Source organism: Pantherophis guttatus, chromosome 4, assembly GCF_059756535.1.
Source record: "Pantherophis guttatus breed Tessera chromosome 4, ASM5975653v1, whole genome shotgun sequence".
Lineage (NCBI taxonomy): Eukaryota > Metazoa > Chordata > Lepidosauria > Squamata > Colubridae > Pantherophis > Pantherophis guttatus.
Genome location: NC_142066.1, coordinates 42,435,968 through 42,457,198, shown reverse-complemented (window position 1 = coordinate 42,457,198; position 21,231 = coordinate 42,435,968). Strand labels below are relative to the sequence as shown.

At 37.1% G+C, this 21,231-nt stretch overlaps 1 protein-coding gene across 6 annotated transcripts in view; it reads right to left on the bottom strand.

Moving 5' to 3' along the window:
* Positions 1-20,979, bottom strand: part of SCAF1 (SR-related CTD associated factor 1) — a 37,936-nt gene extending 16,957 nt beyond the window's left edge. The window contains exons 1-5 of one of the 6 annotated variants that reach the window (XM_087892028.1): positions 20,734-20,878; positions 17,517-17,677; positions 12,616-12,650; positions 11,553-11,619; positions 2,291-2,418 (exon numbers count right to left, since the gene is read on the bottom strand). In XM_087892028.1, coding sequence (XP_087748154.1) covers positions 2,291-2,299 — 9 coding nt within the window. In that variant the 5' untranslated portion in view covers positions 2,300-2,418; positions 11,553-11,619; positions 12,616-12,650; positions 17,517-17,677; positions 20,734-20,878. Of the gene's footprint in view, positions 1-2,290; positions 2,419-11,093; positions 11,257-11,552; positions 11,620-12,615; positions 12,651-17,516; positions 17,678-20,595 lie in introns of those variants that run through there. The other 5 variants (XM_034415385.3, XM_034415384.3, XM_034415386.3 and 2 more) reach the window with 5 other exon arrangements.
* Between the last annotated feature and the right edge of the window lie 252 nt (positions 20,980-21,231).

The window sequence follows — 21,231 nt, the reverse complement described above, 5'->3', positions numbered from 1 at the left end:
TCAAATTTTGATCACAAAACCACAGAATTGCTTTGAAGACTGGTTATAAGTTGCTTATTTTCAGCACCATCATAATTTTGAATGGTTGTTAAACAAATGGTTGTTTGTCAAGGAAATCTATAGTCAAATCAAGGATATCTGTAGTCTATCTGTAGTCCCTGATGAATATACAGTAGAGGTGACAAGTAGATTTAAGAAATTAGATCTGGTAGACAGAGCGCCTGAAGAACTATGGATGGAGGTTCGCAACATCGTTCAAGAGGTAGCAACTAAAACCATCCCAAAGAAAAAGAAATGGAAGAAAGCAAAATGGCTGTCTGAGGAAGCTCTGCAAATAGCTGAGGAAAGAAGGGAAGCAAAAGGCAAGGGAGAAAGAGAAAGATACACCCAATTGAATGCAGAATTCCAGAGAATAGTTGGAAGAGATAAGAATGCCTTCTTAAATGAACAGTGCAAAGAAATAAAATAAAACAATAGAATAGGAAGGACCAGAGCTTTCTTCAAGAAAATTGGAGATACGAAGGGAACGTTTCATGCAAAGATGGGCATGATAAAGGACCAAAATGGCAGGTACCTAAAAGGGACAGAAGAGATTAAGAAGAGGTGGCAAAATTACACAGAAGAACTATACAAGAACGAGCTTAACATCCCTGATAACCACGATGCGGTGGTCACTGACCTCGAGCCAGACATCCTAGAATGTGAAGTCAAATGGGCCTTAGGAAACCTGAGCAACAACAAAGCTAGTGGAGGAGACAGTATTCCTGCTGAGCTATTCAAAATCTTAAAAGACAATGCAGTAAAAGAGCTATGCTCAATTTGCCAGCAAATTTAGAAAACTCAACAGTAGCTACCGGATTGGAAAAGGTCAGTTTACATTCCAATTCCAAAGAAAGGCAATGCCATAGAATGTTCGAACTATTGCACCACTGCACTCATTTCACATGCTAGTAAGATTATGCTTAAAATCCTACAAGATAGGCTCCAGCAGTATATGTGGATCGAGAACTACCAGAAGTACAGGCAGGATTTCGAAGAGGCAGAGGAACCAGAAATCAAATTGCCAACATACGCTAGATCATGGAGAAAGCTAGGGAGTTCCAGAAAAACATCTACTTCTGCTTCATTGACTATGCTAAAGCCTTTGATTGTGTAGATAATAAATTGTGGCAAGTTCTTAAAGAGATGGAAGTACCAGACCATCTTATTTGTCTCGAGAAACCTATATGCGGGTCAAGAAGCAACAGTGAAAACTGAACACGGAACCACTGATTGGTTCAAAATTGGGAAAGGAATCCGGAAAGGCTGTATACTGTCACCCTCTCTATTTAACTTATATGCAGAGCACATCATGAGAAAGGCAGGGCTAGATGAATCATAAATTGGAATTAAGATTGCCGGGAGAAATAGCAACAACCTCAGATATGCAGATGATACCACTTTAATGGCAGAAAGTGAAGAGGAACTAAAGAGTCTCTTGATGCGGGTGAAGAAGTGCAAAAGTTGGTTTGAAACTCAACATTAAGAAAACTAAGATCATGGCACCTGGCCCTCTCAATTCCTGGCCAATAGATGGGGGAAAAATGGAGGTAGTGACAGATTTTATTTTCCTGGGCTCCAGGATCACCGCAGATGGGGACTGCAGCCAAGAAATTAACAGACGCTTGCTCCTGGGGAGGAAAGCTATGGCAAAACTAGACAGCATACTAAAAAGCAGAGACATCATCCTGCCAACAAAAGTGTGTATAGTCATGGCTATGGTTTTCCCAGTTGCAATGTATGGCTGTGAAAGTTGGACCATAAGAAAGGCTGAACACCAAAGAATTGAGGCCTCTGAACTATGGTGCTGGAGAAGACTCCTGCGAGTCCCTTGGACTGCAAGGCAATCAAACCGGTCAGTCCTAGAGATCAACCCTGACTGCTCTTTAGAAGGCCAGATCCTGAAGATGAAACTCAAATACTTTGGCCATCTAATGAGAAGAAAGGAGTCACTGGAGAAGAGCCTAATGCTGGGAAAGATTGATGGCAAAAGAAGGGGACAACAGAGAATGAAGTGACTGGATGGAGTCACTGAAGCAGTAGGTGTGAGCTTAAATGGACTCCAGAGGATGGTAGAGGACAGGAAGGCCTGGAGGAACATTGTCCATGGGGTCATGATGGGTCAGACATGACTTTGCAACTAACAACAATTACAATGACTGGTACTTGTAAAGCTCTTCAGTTAGATATGCTTGTTTCACCAATATTTTCTACATCATAATATGGATAATCATATGAGATTGCCACATACCTCACCCATTGGACCATTTCTATCATAGGCCAAGGCAGAGTCCCCAGTTCCCAGCCAGCTTCCTCCAAAACCTTCAGTTCTAGAATTCCAACACCATTTACTTTGACTTGTACACTTGCATTCTGCATCTGGAAATGAAAACAAAAAGTGTGTACATTTTGTAACCAACTATAGCAGGGGTCCCCAACCCGATCCGTAGACAGCTACTGGTCTGCGGCCTGTTGGCAACCAGGCCGCACAAGCGGTAGGCAAGTGCAGAAAACTCCATTTGCGCAAGCAGTGTGTACACAAAACCTCCTACTGCCGCCAGTGTTGCTACTGCAGTCCACAGAGCTGGAAAGGTTGGGGACCTCTGGACTACAGTATGTCATAATACAACTGACTTCATATAATATGTAATTCTAAATAGTGCCTGCGTATTAAGAATATCAATGGGAGCATAGTCTATGAATCAGCTGACTTCAGATATGCACAAGCACCTTCTTTTTGGTTTTGTGCATTTTTAAAAAAGAATGTATAGACCAAGATTGCTTAACAACAAATTAGTTTACACCTAATTTTTGAGTGACCTTTAAGTCACCATTAAAACTATAGACCAGTATTTTGAGATCCCCAAATCCGGTGGTGAAATGTTCCTGGTTCAGACCAGATAGTCCGATCCGGTGGTGATGGTGGTGGATGGTTCGGAGAACCGGTAGCAAAAATCCCTGCGCCCCCCCCTCCACCATGCCTAGCTGAGCCGCACGATCATCAGAGACTTTTTTTGTTTTACTTTTAAAAGCATTTTTTCTACAACCTCTTCTGTCGAAAAAATGCTTTTAAAAGTAAAAAGCCTCTGATGATCGGGCAGCTCAACTGGGATTGTCAGAAGCTTTTCAAAGCATTTTTTTCTGCAACCTCTTTGGCCGAAGAGGTGGTAAAAAAAGTGCTTTGAAAAGCCTCTGATGATCCCAGCTGAGCTGCCTGATCGGCAGAGGCTTTTCAAAGCATTTTTTGCAACCTCTTCGGCCAGAGGTTGTAGAAAAAATGCTTTGAAAAGTTAAAAAAAAAGTTGGCCACGCCCACCGTCATATTAGCCATCCCATCAAGCCACGCCCACAGAACCGATAGTAACAAATTTTACATTTCACCCCTCCCAAATCCATGCACAGTCACAAATAAGACGTTATCTCTCAATTTGCCATCTGTAATAAGGAGGAAATAGTAACTGTTTTATGTAAGAATGGTAAAGCGACAGATGGGGAATGCTTTGAGCATGTTGGGACATTGTTATAAAAACGATTGCAGGTAGTCCTCAACTTATGACCACAAAATTTCTGTTACTGAAGTGAGAGGAGCTTGACATCGCGATGAAACGGACGGGTGATTCCTGACCTCCAGGGTCGCCAATACCCCCACTGCTGGACGGTCTATCTTGGACCTCAGAGTCTTGCTTTGACTGTGATAGTGGAGGGCACATCCTGACAATCTCAGGGACATTGCAAAGTCCCTGATTGATCCAGGAGAAGCCCTTTTTCTAGCAGTGGGGAGGCAGCCATAGTTGCTGCTGAAGCCGGGACAGCTCCGGATGAAGAGTGGAATAACAGTGAATCGGTGCGGTGAGAGATTGTTAAATTAAACTTATGCAAAGAGCACCTTGAATTGAAGTGCAATTATAATTGGACTTAAAAGAAACTAAGCGGCGAATTTAAGCAGGAGTCATTTTTTATTTTCAATCTTGCTAAATTGGTGGAGTTTTAAACATGTTTTGTTTGTGACTGGGACTGGATAGAAAGATCTAGATGAATTGAGAGCTTAATACCTGTAAGCCTTTGTGCCTTAAACGTGAAATACTTTTCTCTTTGGAGCTAACTTTCTTTTCTTTTTTTTCCCTGAAGACTGTTTTATTATGACCTTCTAATTTTCTTTTTTTATATATATATATAGATTTTTCGGACCATAAAAGGGGAACTAGGAGTGTGTGTAATACTGCTATTTACTGCCATCTACTGGACGGAAACTTTAACTTTTTTTTTCTATTAAATTAACAAGTTGAAATAATTTTATAACATTGTTGCCATAAGTTAAAGACTCTGTACTTTCACTGCTGATAAGAACTGTGGGAAGAACATCTGAGACAGCTGGAATTATCTGTTTTGTTTATTCAGGTGCTCTTTGGAGACATATTTGAAGCAGGAGTCTGAGGCAAATGAGAGAGGCTTGTTAATGTTCAGGCAGAAGTACTGCTGAAGGAATTGAAATATTTTAAAAAAATTTCTTACCTTTTATTATTTTGTTTTGTTTTGGGTTTTTTTGCTAATGTTTCTGTTAAATGATAACTCTCTGTAAGTTCCCCTAGCCTAAGCATTTTAGATGGTGTTTTCTTTTTTCTTTCTTTCTTTCTTTCTTTTTTTTTTTTTTTTGTCGAAAAGAACTGAGTTGGATTAAGACATACAAGAGTCTGAAGATTGAATTTGATCTTTTTTTTTCTCTCTCTCCTTTTTCTTTTCTTTTTTTTGTTGTTCCCTCTATTTTGTTGTTCTGGATATTTGGTTTTTTTTCTTCTTCTTCTTTCTCCCTATTTTTATTTTTCATTTTTACTTTTTTTAAAATTGATTGAATTTTAGTATATTTTTGCTACTACTTGAATTAATCTTCTATGGTTGCTTTTTATATTTTGTTCTTTTATTTTTTCTCTTCTTTTTTTTTCTTTTTCAAAGTGGTATTGAAGAACCTGAAGAATTGATTATTTTCTGCTTTTCTTTTGTTAATTTTTATTTTTTGTGTTCTTGGATTTTTCCTGGTCGTTGGTGTTTTGATTTTTGGATAAAATGAGTAGAAAAGTTGCAACAGTTGGATCTGCGTCAACTACACCTGCCTCATCACCAACCAGAGGACAGCAGTCAATACAGTCAATACTTCAGCAGGAGAAGGAGGAGAAAGACCTAACTCTACAAATGATTTTCCAAACAATTCAGAGGATGGAACAACAAATACTCAAGATAGATGAAAAAGTAGAGACTACACAGCAAATGATGGTGAAATATGATAAGTTGCAAAAGCTTGAGAAAAAAGAAGAGCAAAAAGAGGAAAAAATTAAAGATATAGACAACAGATTGGGAGAAGTGGAACTGGATAGGAGTGGATTAATTGGATGGAGATGGATTAATCAGAATTTTACCTTAGATTCCAAAATGTGGAAGAAGATAAAGGAGAGAATCTGGCAGAAATAATGATAGGAATTTTGGCTGAAGCATTAGAAATTACTAAAAAGATGATGGATGGAGTTGACGAGATATATCGAGTTTACACTAGATACGCAATGCGGAATAAGTTACCACGGGAAGTTCATATAAGATTTACTAAGAAATCAATTAAAGTACAAATATTGCAAATTGCTAGAGAAAAAACACTGAAGTATAAGGAGAAAGAAATTGTGGTATTGAAACAGATACCCAGAAAAGTGAAAGAGATGCGGAGAGAATATCAATTTTTGACCAAAGTATTTCTCCAAAAAGGTGTGAATTACAGATGGCTGGTACCAGAGGGACTAGTGTTAACGTGGCAACTTCAAAGATATAGAATATACAATAGACAAAGCAAGAGCATTTCATGCTGAATTTTTTAAAGAGAAAGAAACAGAAATGGAATTTCAAACGACAATTGTCCCAGTGCAATTTCAAGAAGAGGAATTGGCAATGATGGAAAAAGAAGAAGGGGCAGTAGGAGGGATCATGGAGCATAAAGAACATTATGAATTAAGATCAACTAGAGCAACAAAACCTACATATAAAGTATGTATATAGAGAAAAGTGATTTCGATAAATATAAATGGACTTAACTCAGCTGTAAAAAGAAGAAAGATATTCCACAAATTAGAAAAATTAAAATTTGACATAGTATGCCTGCAAGAGGTACATATTAAAAAACAATGTGAACAGATACTTGTACATCCTAAATTAGGGAAAATTTTTACATCATTGCCACAATGTTAAAAAAAGAGTAGTAGTATTATACATTACCATGGCGCTCCCACATAACACCGCTCCTGTGCGAGCTGCACTGGCTCCCAGTGGTCTTCCGAGTGCGCTTCAAGGTGTTGGTTACCACCTTTAAAGCGCTCCATGGCATAGGACCTAGTTATCTTCGAGACCGCCTGCTGCTACGACAACCTCCCATCGACCCGTGTGCTCCCACAGAGAGGGCCTCCTCGGGGTGCCATCAGCCAAACAATGTAGGCTGGTGACCTCCAGGGGGAGGGCCTTCTCTGTGGGGGCACCTACCCTATGGAACCAGCTGCCCCCAGAGATAAGTAGAATCCAAGACCTCAGTGCTTTCCGCCGTGCCCTTAAAACTTTCTTTTTTCAGCAAGCCGGGCTGGCTTAACATATTTTTAAATATTTTTAATTGGTTTGTCATTTTAAACTGGGGCCAAATTAATATATATTCTTTTAATTGTTTTTAATGTTTGTATTGTATGTTTTTATCTGGCTGTACACCGCCCTGAGTCCCTCGGGAGAAGGTGCAGTATATAAATTCAAAATAAAATAAATAAAATAAAATAAATTAAAAATTCAATTCCAGCAGAGCAAATATACGTGGCTGAAGAAGGCAGAATTCTGATGGTGGACATTATGGACAATAATATGAAAATTCTTTTAGTAGCAATATACGCTCCAAATAATAATCAAAGTGACTTTTATAAGAAACTGCATATGAAAATAACAGAACTGGAATATGACAATATTTATATGATGGATGACTTCAACGGTATAGTAGATGGAGACTTGGATTATAAACACATAAAACAATAAGACATAGTAGAAAGATACTACCGAAATACTTTTTCAAGATGATTGAGGATTTAAACTTAAAAAGATGCATGGAGAGACAGAAATGGAAAAAATAGACAATATACTTTCTATTCAGATAGACATTTATCCTGGTCTAGATTAGATATGATATGGACAACATTGCAACTGACTATGAACATAGAACAAATGGAGATAGAAGCAAATACTTGGGCAGATCATAATCCAGAGACAGTGAAATAGAAAAGACAAAAGAGGAATTTTAGATGGACGTTAAACAATACTATATTAAAAGAAAAAGATTTTGTACAGAAAATGGAGAGAGAATTGGCTTTCTTCTTTAAGGAGAATAGGAAAGAAGATACCTCGACACAAAGCCTTTGGGATACAATGAAGGCCTATGCTAGAGGGTTGATAATAGATTACACAAGGAAGAGAAACGCGAAGAAAAGGTAAACACACAAAATTTTGGAAGAGGATTATAAGAGATTTGAAAAAGAGCTTCAGAAATGTCCTCATAAAAAAGATGTTAAAGTGAAACTGGATACAATAAAGCATAAAATGGATTTACTGGAGAAAGAAGAATTAGCCCAAAAAATGAGAAGTTCGAAACAGAACTATTTTGAGAATCTGAATAAACCAGGAAGATGGTTAGCATATAAGTTGAAAAAAGAGAGAGAATCAAGAAAAATAATACAACTAATTGATGATTAAGGATAAAGTAGATTTGGAAATAAAGAGAAAAAAAAATTATACAAAATTCTATAGACAATTGTATGAGACAGAAAAGATAAAGAAGGAAGATATGATATGATATCTTCAAAATATAAATTTACCTAGGATTCCTAAAGACATTGAGGAGATGCTGGAGAGAAATATAAAAATGATGGAACTAAATGAAGCAATTAAGAAACAAAAAAAATGGGAAGGCACCTGGGCCAGATGGTCTGCCAGTGGAATACTACAGGACATTGCAGGAATCACTGTGTCTCCCACTACTGGAAATTATGAATGAAGTGATGACAAAGAAGGAGATACCCAAATCATGGACTGAGGCATATATTACATTGATTCTGAAAGAAGACACAGACCCACAACAAATCAAAAATTATAGACCTATTTCCCTGCTAAATTCAGATGATAAAATCTTTGCCTCTATATTGGCAGAAAGACTTAAAAGATACTTAAATAACTTTGTACATTCAGATCAAAATAGGTTTCTGCCCAAGAGACAAATTAGAGACAATATGAGAATAATTCTGGACACTTTGGAATATTATGAAGCTCATCCTGAAAAGCAAATGGCTTTGATATTTTTAGATGCACAGAAAGCTTTTGACAATGTAAATTGGCGTATTGTGTTGCTTCAAATGGAACAGATAGGCTTTGGCAAAAAATTTATCCAACCAATAGATGCTATATATTATAAACAAATAGCAAAAGTAATGATAAATGGAGAATTGACAGACCCTATTGAGATAAAAAAAGGCACTAGACAAGGCTGTTCATTATCCTCTCTGTTGTTTATACTAATTTTAGAAGTGTTGAATAGATGTATATGAGAGGAAAAACACATAAAAGGAATGAAAATCCGAAAAGAAGAATATAAACTGCAAGCATTTGCTGATGATTTGGTTTTTATTCTTGAAGATCCACTAATGTCAATAACTACATTGACAGATAAAATTGGAGAATTTGGGAAAGTGGCTAGTTTGAAAATAAATAAGGAGAAAACGAAAATATTGACTAAAAATATGTTGGTAAAGCAGAAAGAAGAATTGGCAGACATTTCAAAAATGCAGGTCACAAATAAAGTTAAATATTTGGGGATATATTTGACAGCGAGATGTACCACACTTAAAGAAAATAACTACAATAAACTTAAACAACAGATAGGGATAGATTTAGCGAAATGGGAAAACTTACAGCTTTGATTGGAAGGATATCTACTATTAAAATGAATATTTTGCCCAGAATTTTATATTTGTTCCAGACAATTCCAATTAGATTGGGAAAAGACTTTTTCAAAGAATTGAATAAAATGGTGTTAAAATACATTTGGCAGGGAAAGAAGGCGAGGATAAAATTAAAGTTGTTAAAAGATGCTAGAATAAGAGGAGGTTTTGGCTTACCCAATTGGGAACTTTACTACCAAGTGACAAGTTTGATGTGGATTAAAGAATGGATAACATTAAAGAATACTAGATTATTAAATTTAGAAGATCATGATTTGTTGATGGGGTGGCATGCTTATTTATGGTATAAGGGAACAAAAATACAGGGGTATTTTAGAAGACATCATATACGTGAAGCTTTATTACTGAATTGGGAGAAGATCAAAAAACAACATTTGAAAATTCTGGGTCTCAACGATTGAAGCTTTTTCATATTCTGTAATATTTAGAAAAGAATAAATTGTTAGATATAGTGAATTAATGGATGAAAAGGGTGAACTTAAGTCGAAGCAAGAATTGGAAGAACAAGGTTTTAAGATGGATTGGTTTTCTTATAGACAAATACATTCTAGATATGAAGAAGATGCTAAACAAGGTTTTTACAATGTTTTGACTAATTTAGATAAGATATTAACAGGGTCTGATGACTATGTAATTAAAAAACTGTATGGTTATCTATTAGAGGTAAAATTGGAAGAGGAAAAAGTTAGAGACAATGACAGCATGGGGGGGGGGGAAATTTGGTCATTGGATTGATTTAGAAAAATGGCAAAAATTATGGTTGCAAAACTATAAAATGACAATGCCTACAGCATATAAGGAAAATTTGTATAAGATGTTTTACAGGTGGCACCTACCCCCGACGAGAATAGCCAGAATGTTCAAGAATAAATCGGAGAAATGTAGGAAATGCCATCAGACCCCAGGATCATATTACCATATGTGGTGGACATGTGTAGAAGCCAAAAGATATTGGACTAAAATCCACACATGGCTGGAAAAAATGATAAGAAACATATTGACTTTAAACCAGAGATATTTTTATTAGGGATTTTACCAGAAATGTATAATAAAGAGATGAGATATTTAATTGTGAATATTTTAACAGCGGCTAGAATTGTCTTTGCTCAAAACTGGAAAGGTAAGAAGATACCTACTGAAGATGAAGTTATTAAGAAAATTATGGATTGTGCTGAAATGAGTAAATTGACACTTGAAAATAGAGAACAGGAAGATAAACAATATTACTTAATTTGGGACTTGTTTTATCAATGGTTAGATAATAAAGCATGGGGATGAAGTATGAAACAGAATTTATGTAATGATAAAATATATGAAAGGGGGTTTTTTTTGGCCTTTTCTTTTTTTTCTTTCTGTCCAACAATGGCTAAGTGAGTATAAATATATATATAAAAAAATGTTAAATAAGAGAAATTAAATAATAGGTAATTTGGGACAAGGGATTGAGCACAAAAGAATTTTTACCAATCGACACATTGTTTGTAATTGTATTTGAATAATGATGATTTTATGTTTTGTTTTTTATTATAAATAAAAAAAACTCAAAAAAAAATTCTGTTACTGAAAAAGAGTTGTTGAGTTTTGCCCTACTCTATGACCGTTCATGGCACAGCTCTTAAGTGAATCTGGCTTCCTTATTGATTTTACTTGTCAGAAAGTTACAAAAGGTGATTACATGACACCAGGACACTGCATCAGTCATAAATACATGCCAGTTGCATGTGTCCAAATTTTTATCATGTGACCATGGAAATGCTGCAATAGTGTGAAAATGGTAAGTCACTGTCTTTAACTTCTAATGGTCACTAAACAAATGGTTGTAAATCGAGGACTACCTATATCAGGGGTCTCCAAACCTAGCAACGTTAAGACTTCTGGACTTCAACTCTGGGAGTTGAAGTCCACAAGTCTTAACCTTGCCAAGTTTGGAGACCCCTGACCTATGTAGAACTGCTGTTGGTAGCCCATCTCTCTCAACCAGGCATATTTTTTTCTCAAACCTTTCATATATTGGCTTTCATGCAAGAAATTATCCACCTTTACACCAGAGATCATCTGTATCCACATTCTTCACCAATGGCCATGCTTGATGGGACTGCCAAGAACTGAAGTCCAGCAAATTTGGAGGACAATAGTTCTGCATTCTGGATTTATTATTTTGATTGTTTTGTATTTGAGAGGTATGTTGAAAGCATTCTGAAAAAACTGAGAAATGCAGATACAAATCAAACAATTTTAATTTTTTTTAATATCTAGGGTAATACGGTAATTGAGAAAAAATTCTAATTTTAAAGATTGAATTATTAAACCAATTTACATAATCGCTCATCTCGCAAAAAAGTGACTGTGGGTTGCCTAAAAGATATGCACTTCTCTCTAGGGGCTGACAGTTTATGGCAGATACAGCTCTAACTCTATGGCCTTCTATAGATAGTCTAATGATGTAGGTAGACAATTCTGATGTAGATATCACCCTGCCATTCTGGTTTCTAGTACCTTTCTCACTAGCTGGATCTTTCAGTTCTCCTGCTAAGCCACTGCCCACAGCCTGCTGCAAAGCTTTCTGTGAAGACAAGAGACACACACAGTTATCAGTTACCGTGAAACATCAAACGTGGCAATTGCCAAAATATCAATTAAATATAATCAACATATTTTATAAAGATTACTGAAAACCTATACAAGGAAGAATTGTGTGACAGCCAAATGCAAAGGGACACACATCTTATACACCCACCACACAAAATAAATAAAAGGCATAAACAAGTAATCTCATTTTCATTCCTAAGGTTCTCTTTACACAATTATAAAACAAACATCAGCTACTGTATTGCAAAAAACTACCAGAACTGAAATTTACATATGTATTATAAGGAATGGAACATTATCACAATTTACATAATCTAATGAAGTTAAATTCTTCTATGGATAGTACTTAACTTACGATCATAATTGAGCCCAAAATTTCCATTTGCTAAGCAAAACAGTTAAGTGAGTTTGCCCCATTTTATAACCTTTTTGCCACAGTTGTTAAGTGAATCACTGCAGGTGTTTAGTGAATAATGCAATTGTTAAGAGAATCTGGCTTTCTTAATTTCCCAATTTGCTTGTCGGGAGAAAGCTGAAAAAGTTACAAATGATTATCCCAATGCCCTGGGATAGTTCAACTGTCATAAATACATGTCAGTTGCAAAGTGCCCAAATTCTGATCATGTGAACATGGGGATGCTGCAACAGTCATGTGAAAACCAGTCCTAAATCACCTTTTTAGTGCAGTTGTAACTTTGAATAGTCACTAAACAAATGTTCTAAGTCAAGGGCTATCTGTATTAAAGTCAAACTTGTAAATTACTATTCATTGTGGGCAATAGGAATTTTGCTCAATTAAGGCTGATCCAAAATTTCCTTTTTTTAAGTTTATTTTCAATCTTCAATCAGACCTGGACCTTTTACAACTGAGCAGAAATGGAAAAACAGCTGATATGGTACCCATCTTCAAAAATGAAGGGGGGAAAAACAGATCCAAGAAACTACAGACCAACCAGCCTCACATCAATACCTGGGATGATCTTGGAAAAGATAATCTGCAAACACCTAGAAGCAAACAAAGTTATAACCAAAAGCCAACATGAGTTTGTCAAAAACAGATCATGCCAAACAAATCTTACTTCATTCTTTGACAAAGTGAATGTATTAGTGGATCAGTGAAATGCTGTGGACATAGTATATTTAGATTTTAGTAAGGCATTTGACAAAGTAGACCACAACCTAATTCTTGGTAAGCTAGAAAAATGTGGGATAGACAGCACCACCACCAGATGGACTTGTAACTGGCTGACAAACTGTATTCAACGTGTAGTGCTTAATGGAACTACATCCTCATGGAGGGAAATAAGCAGTGGGTACCTCAAGGTTCCATTTTAGGCCCAGTACTCTTCAATATCTTCATAAACAATCTAGATGAGGGAATAAAAGGGAACTCATCAAATTTACAGGCGACATTAGGCTGGCAGGAATAGCCAACACACCAGAAGATAGCCTCAAGATCCAGATGGATCTCGACAGACTTGAATGTGGGCCCTACTAACAAAAGGAAATTCAATGTAGAAAAAAGTAAGGTTTTATACTTAAGCAAGAAAAAATTAATTGTATAGGTACAGACTAGGCGAAACTTGGCTCAAATATCAGTAATTGTGAGCGGGATTTTTGAGTCCTACTGGCAATCACTTAAATATGAGCGAACAGTGCATGGCAGCAGCCGAAAAAGCCAATGCAATCCTAGGCTGTATTACTAGAGGGATAGAATCAAGATCACATGAAGTATTAGTACCGTGTTATAAAGCTTTAGTAAGACCACACTTGGAATACTGCTTTCAGTTTTGATCACAATATAAAAAAGATGTTGAGACTCTGGAAAGAATGCAGAGAAAAACAAGAATGATTAGGGGGCTGGAGATTAAAATATATATGAAGAACGGTTGCAGGAAATGGGTATGTTTAGTCTAGTGAAAAGAAGGACTGGGGAGACATGATAGCAGTGTTCCAATTATCTCAGGGGCTGCCACAAAGATTAAGGAGGTCAGCGTATTTTCCAAAGTACCAGAAGGCAAAACAAGAAACAATAGATGGAAACTAATCAAGGAGAGAAGAAATCTAGAACTAAGGAAAAATTTTCTAACAATGAGAACAGAATGCCTTCAGAAGTTGTAGATACCCCACCACTGGAGACTTTTAAGAAGAGACTGGATAGCCATTTGTCTGAAATGGTATAGGGTCTCCTGCTCGAGTAGGGGGTTGGACTAAGACCTCCAAAGTCCCTTCCAACTCTGTTATTCCATGGTTTATGTTCTATGTTCTATGTTCTAATCTAGTCCATATGTTCTGTTCAGCACAAAAATGAACAAAAATTCTAGTAGCTGTGACAGTTGCAGTAAAAATCTGCTTTAATACTATTGATTTAACTTTAATCTGAACTTTATGCCTAACCAAGACACAAAATTGCCCAAGTCCACTTAATCTACTCTACTGCTTCAAGACTGCAAGTCTATTCCTTTTGGAATTCTTTTTAGCACAAGTACTCTTATACTAAGATAGTCTGTTTTCTTTGGAAGTTAAAGTGAAAGCTGCTTAGAGGACTGTGAGATGGCAGCCTGTTCAGAAAATAGCCAGCACCTGTGTTGATCTCCAGATATCAGGACAATATTGGCTATAAAAATTGAAGCTGATGTGGTGGTATGTGGAAGAGAGGTGTGTTTATGAATAAAACAGCCAGAAAGAGAATTTTCTTTAGCAGTACAAGTAATCCTCGACTTCAACCCCAACTGAGCCCCAAATTTTCATTGCTAAGTGAGACAGTTGTTAAATGAGTTTTGCCTCATTTTAAATTTTTTATGGTCAGCTGTTAAATGAATTACTGCAGTGTCAAATTAGTAATATGGTTATTAAATGAATCTGCCTTCCCCATTGACTTTGCCTGCCAGAATATCATAAAAGGTCATCACATGACTAGGACCGTGATGGTGAACCTATGGCATGAATGCCCGAAGTGGCATGTGGAGCCATGTCACCTGGCACGCGCATCGCCCATTCCTCTTCCGGGTTTCTGACATGCACGCATGACAATCATCTGTCCTTTGTGAACAGTGAGCAGTGCTGGAATCTGGAGGAGCTGGTCTTCCGTTTTCCTGCATGTGCATGCGCACCAGCCAACTGATCATCGCACATGCATGTGCGCCAGAAACCCAGAAGACTATTTGGCCAGTGTGCATGCGCACACCGGAAACCAGAAGTTCATTTTTGGGGACGTGCATGCGCCCTGGTCAGCTCCTCTTCCGAGTTGTGGCCCAGATGAGCATGTCCACTCCCTTTTTGTATTTGGTGCCGGAAAGGTTCACCATCACTGCTCTAGGACACTGCAACCATCATATATATGAGCAAGTTGTCAAACATCCAAATTTTGATCACATGACCATGGGTATGTTGCAACAGTCATAACTGTGAAAATGGTCATAGATTACTGTTTTCAGTACCATTTTAACTTCAAATGATCACTAAATGAATAGTTGTAAGTCGAGGACTACCTATACGTACAATTAGTAATAGCTGGAAGACTGGAGTAATAGTGAGTAATAATAGCTTGTGAATGGTGTGTGTGTATGTGTGCATATGTGCGTGTGTGTTGATTAGGGGCCTGTGTTGCTAGCTCTTTTGTGTTTTGCGCCCACTGAATTGGGTACACTTAGAAGTACCTGCAACATGGTCACATTTCATCCATGACAAGTTCCTAAAAAGTTTAGTTAAAAGTTAATTTTTAAAATGGAGTTTATTTCCAGAAAACATAGTATCTCCTTGGAAGAAAATATTTCAGAGATGCATTCCCTCCACATTCACATGTATTTCAATAAAATCTAAACAGTAATGAAATCATGTAAACATTTAAGAATCTAATTATTACAAAACATTCAGAAAGACTGTTGCATGCTGGTTCAAAAACTGAAAATAAAATAAAGCAAGAGAAATTTGAATTGCCATCAAGTCACTAGATGGTTATGATTGGTATCCTTCCCAGTTAACCTACCTTAGAGAAAGAATGATACTAAGACGCAATGGAAATGATACTGCTATTAAGATATTGCTGGTATTCGTAGAAGAGTGTTTACTAAACATTTTGAATTTTATAGGTGTAATCACACATTCAATTTATAATTAGCTAATGAAAATCCAACTGAGGAAGTGAAACTAAGTACTAATATTTCTCAGACATAGCAGCAACACTATGGAGTAGTTTCCTTTTGGAATAAGACTGGCTACCAGAGTATTTCTTTTTTGAAAATTAGCTTTTTTGAACATTTTAGATCTGAGTTATCAACTTGCCCTTCCATGGTCGAATCCAGTGGTGGGTTGCTCCTGGTTCAATCTGATTCTATAGAATTGGTAGTAAAACCGGTGGGAGGCTCCACCCATCCATGATGTCATCATAGGTGATCTGCACATGCGCAGAAGCTAGAGCATAGGTTTATGTATAGATAGATAAACAGGATGGTTTCTCTATATTTTTTCTTGAAAACAGCACATCAAGGTATTTAAAGCAAGAACAGAGCAGCAGGAGCTATCAAGCAGGCTTTTAGTTCTCAAAGCACGCTCCCACTGCGAACCAGTAGTAAAGGTAAGAAGAACCCACCTCTGGTCAAGTCATATTGTATTGTTAAAATTTTATGAATTATTTATTACTGTTTAATTTACCACAGACAAAAGCAATCATTAGACTGAGTGGGTTCAGTAGCACCCACATTTAGTAAAATAAATGGTCAAAAATAACATATTACTTTGAGAACTGAAAGCCTGCTTGATAGCTCCTGCTGCTCTGTTCTTGCTTTAAATACCTTGATACCTTCAAGAAAAAATACAGAGAAACCATCCTGTTTATCTATCTATACATAAACCTATGCTCTAACTTTTAGATTCATATAATTCTAGCTATTTATTTCCCACCTTTATTTGATATAACAAAATACCATAGAAAAAGGAAAACATTCTACCTATTTAACTGGATCATGACTGAAATTTAGAGAGAAAGCCAATTGAAATCAATTATTTTTTTCAAACACGTTAATTTTTTTTATTGAAAATTCCATTGTGTCAATGGATTTTAAATGAGTAACTCTAGATTTGTTCCTTTTTTATAATCTAGGCAATACGCTAGATGATGAATGTGACAAACTATTTAATACTGACTAACTATTGCATTTGTTGCAATACTATTCAGCAATGACATGTCATCTGATTCTTTGAAAATCTTAGGTTCAAAAAAGTCTTAAGCTTTGAGATAAGAAATATAAGATTGTTTTCCCCCAATATTTTGTACAACTTGATGTTTGCTTTTTAATTTTTAGGAGGCTTAAAAATTACTATTGGGGTATTCCTGATGCTGTAATAGCAATGCTAAAAGGAACAAAATAAGGCATCTTTTCAAGTTCAATTTTTACTAGTTTTCAAATGCAGAAGAGTCTTTTAATTTGTGAAAAAAATGAAAGATGGTGCATAGATTTTCTAAGATCATAAGGAGACATGATGGCTTCCAACTGTCATGGCATTTTCTAGTTTACTGCATCTTTTTCCAGTGCTAGAATACCTTACTGTCATGTCACAATCTAAAAAATAAATGTTTTATAAATGAAGTTGTTTATAGACACTCAGATAACACTTAGAATCAAGAGTACAAGGAATAGTCATGTTTATTGCAGAATTTAAAAGAAAGTCCTCTGACTACATAATATGTTGTCTGTACCAGCAGCAGTACAAATTAATTTTGAACAAAATCACTCTGTGTACTGCTCTAATATTAACCAGTTTCTTTTGTTCCCTTTTCCTGTGACTATGCGTTTTTGTGCTGCAACAGTTAAGAAACACCCCATCCATCATGCCATCCCATAATCTCTTAATAAATAGAGCAGCTATTACCAAAATGATAACGTGGCCAATACACAGGGTGCCTGATTGGTCCCAATCCGAATCAAGAGAAGGTTCACTGGCTGGCTTCTCACCACTATGAGGAGAACCCTCCCTGACTGGTGAGCGCTGATTCTCCTCTTCCATGTCTGCAGCGGTAAAAATCCTAGAAGCTGAGAGGAACAAGCAATTAATGAGAGTCCAGATTTAAGTACCAGTATTATAAGGAGTTCTTCTATTTGTATAGAACTGAGGGAAAGCCACTACTCAATTTTGCACAAGGTACTTCTAGATATTGAACTTCAAACCAAGTCCCAGAAGTTTCCCAAAAGCTTGCCTGAAACCCATCATTCAAAACAGAATCTAGATTGTTCATAAATATAAAAGCAATAGGAAAATTAAATTATAAAATAATTATTGGTCCCTTAAAAATGTATCCTTTAGGTATTTCTAATTGTTTTCCAAGCAAAGTGGGTGAAAATCACTAGGAAAAGTATTAAACGCTTATCTCATCTATAGGTTGGCAAATTTAAACCAGACAATTATTTCAGACTTAGCCAAAGCAGGAAAACTTATTTAAAACTGTTTGTTTATATACAAGCCCTAGCTTTGTAAAGCAGGTACATATGGAAAAAAGGACAGCCTTCTATTACTCAGCTGGTGATCCCACAATTCCCATGACTGGGGCAAAAAACTCTTGCCTTTTTTTTTGAGCAAATGAATAATTTAAAAACTTGCACCTGTTTAAGCCCATTTCATCCATAGAAATTCTTGAACTTCCATCCCAAAACAAATACCCACCTTTGAAGTATGACCCTCACCATTCTATGCAAAATTTTGGTAGTCTTTAAGATATGTTGTGTACTCTTGCCATAATGAGTGAAGAAAGTATTCACTGTCTTATATATAAGACTACTGAGATAGGATCTCAGTGGAGAATCTTGGTACAATGTAGAGCAACTGACTTGAATCTGAAACTGTTTCCCCCAAAATAAGACATTCCCTGATAATAAGCCCAACTGGTCTTTTGAGCGCATGGCAGTAAGGCCAAGCGCTTATTTCAGGGTTCAAAAAAAATATAAGATAGGGTCTTATTTTTGGGGAAACACGGTAATGTCATGCTAAACTGCTAGAACACAACTGATTAAATAGACCATTATCAAATAAAATGTATTAAGGAGAAAAGCTTTTGCTTTTATGTACAGTGAGGTTAAATTTCAATGTTCGTGGTCTCTTAATTTTTCATATTCCAACATCTATATTTGAAGGTACTAAATCCTTTCCTATTGTAACTATCCATCCAACAAATTTTCCTCTGCTATACCACTCTTTTATGTAAGGCATTTTCTCTATTTTTATAAATCCTGCAATTGCATTTAACTTCCCAATATTTGTCCATCTCTTCCCCAATTGTTTTTTCAAGGCTTGGTCCATTTCTCTTTTAACAAGATGCCTCTAGAAAAATGAACATCAATAAGCAGAAGCATAGCAGGAAAGTCCTCTGAAAGTAATATGATTAAAGCCCAAGAAGTTGTGGTACCCATGGTAGAGAACAGCTTCAAAATTGAAAGCTAAGAGAGTAAAACATTTTTCTTGAATCTCTGAATTGTGAAGATATTCAAGACTTGACTTTCTCACCTTTAATGAGGAAACATATACTAGCTCCAAATAGGTTTTTTATTTCTCAATTCTTTATGTTTAGTGAACCAGTTATATGGCAGATGTATAGAGCTTTGCTAGACTTCATCCTATGACAGAGGCTTTACATAAGATGCTTCAACCATGTCTATTTTATATACCTAGCAAGTCAATTATCCAACTCCTTAATTTACAGTTTATTTATTTCTAAAAATTCATTCCAGCATTGCTCTGTAGTATTTCTTTAAGATCCTCCAAGGAACATTTCCTATTATCTTTTACTCTTTCTAAATCTTGCCCCTCCACTTTGCACTTTCTGAATTTCAAGTTAAGATCACACACAAATCTGTCCATTGTATTCAGTGCTTATTTGGAATTCCAACATTCTGATCTCACCTTGTTCAAGATATGTTATTCCAACCATTTACTAAGACTCTCCTTCGCCTATTAGCAATACTTTATATTGATCAGCATTTTAGGCTTTCCGACCACTTTCAACAGGACAGTTTTTAGTTATCAATAATTTGATACTTCGTTATTAAACCTTCTGGGTTAATACAACTCTCAGACATCGGAACTATCTTTGACCAGAGCTGCACCTCATTTCTTCAACCTATTATATAATTTATTATTTTAACTATAGTAACATTTTGCATACAGAAGATCTTTTACTTAATCTCATGCTTATCTAGGAAACAGTATGATAGATAGGCTGTTGAGGACCTGAAAACTTCAGTCAAAAATAAATCATACAAACTAAACAATCTGATTTATGCAAGGCAGCTTCCTGTGCTCAGTATTTGCATTATTCTCTTCTATGGCCATATTCTGTCCTCATCCCCTTCTTGCCGCAATCACTGCCCTGACAAATGCCATAGCAAGAATTCTGCCAAGTTATTCAATCACAGATAGGTAATTTGGTTTACTCTATTTTTTTTTAAAAAAATTACAATTTTAAAAAATATGGAGGCTTCTGGGTTACCCATCCCTGCTCCCAATCAAATCTCACTGTGGGCCCTCAAGAGGCATTAAGGCATCCCCCAACCTCCTTCAGACCAGTAGGCTCCAAATCCAGCTTGTCCTCCATGCCAAACACATACCACAAAATTAAGGGTATGCTCCCTTTCCATGCCCTCTTCTTCCCGGGTAAACGGTGATAGGATCAATGGGACCTGTCCCCGAGATATGCAAGTCACAAAAATCATAAACACCAACCTCCCTTTCCATTTACCATCTCCTTCCTCTCCACGTTTCGAAACGAGATACCCAAAAAAAATCAGGGAGCCCACCAAAGGCTTCCCCTCCCTCTTACTACGGTATATGCCCTACCTCCACTTCCAGGTGAGATGATCTCTGACCATCACTTTCCCCCAACCTTTTCCTCCCCTCCCCCATCTTAATTAACGGGTTCGCCCCACAACCTTCCCCTCCGCCACCCCAAAATGACCCATACCCATCTTTTTAGTGCTCGCTCCTGCATTGCGTACACCCAATCTCTCCCATTCCTACAATGGCGCTTTCTACAGCCCCAACTCCGATCACCCTATCTGATCTTCTCCCAACATGCCTCCCGAACCTTTTCCGTAATTACCCGGCTCCACCGGGAAACTAGGCCCTTCCGCCCGCCCACCTCAGCACAAAACCAGGAGGCGCGGCGATCGCCGTCGAAAATGTTCGGGCCCGGCCTCTGTAGCAGCCATTTTACTCCTTTCGGCCTTACGGCGGGGAGGGTGACCGAGAAGGGTGGGACAAGAGAGGCTGACAAGCATTCTGGGAAGTGTAGTTGCGATTGGCGTGGCTCTTTAGCGAAGATGGAGGAAGAGGACTCTAACTACCAGAGATCCTCGGATCGACTAGGAAGTAGAGCGCACGGTATGATGGGAGATGTAGTACCGGATATGCCACGGATGGGCCCGTATGAGAACGACGGATCCCGGAATGCCATGCGAAACTGAGGGGTCTTAAATAGTTCGTTCGCAGGCGATCTAATTGCTTGTGCCAATGGATAGAATCCGCCATGTGCGGGGTGAGAGAGGGTCATACGTAGGCATTCATGTAATAAATAAATAAATAAATTCACCTGCACACG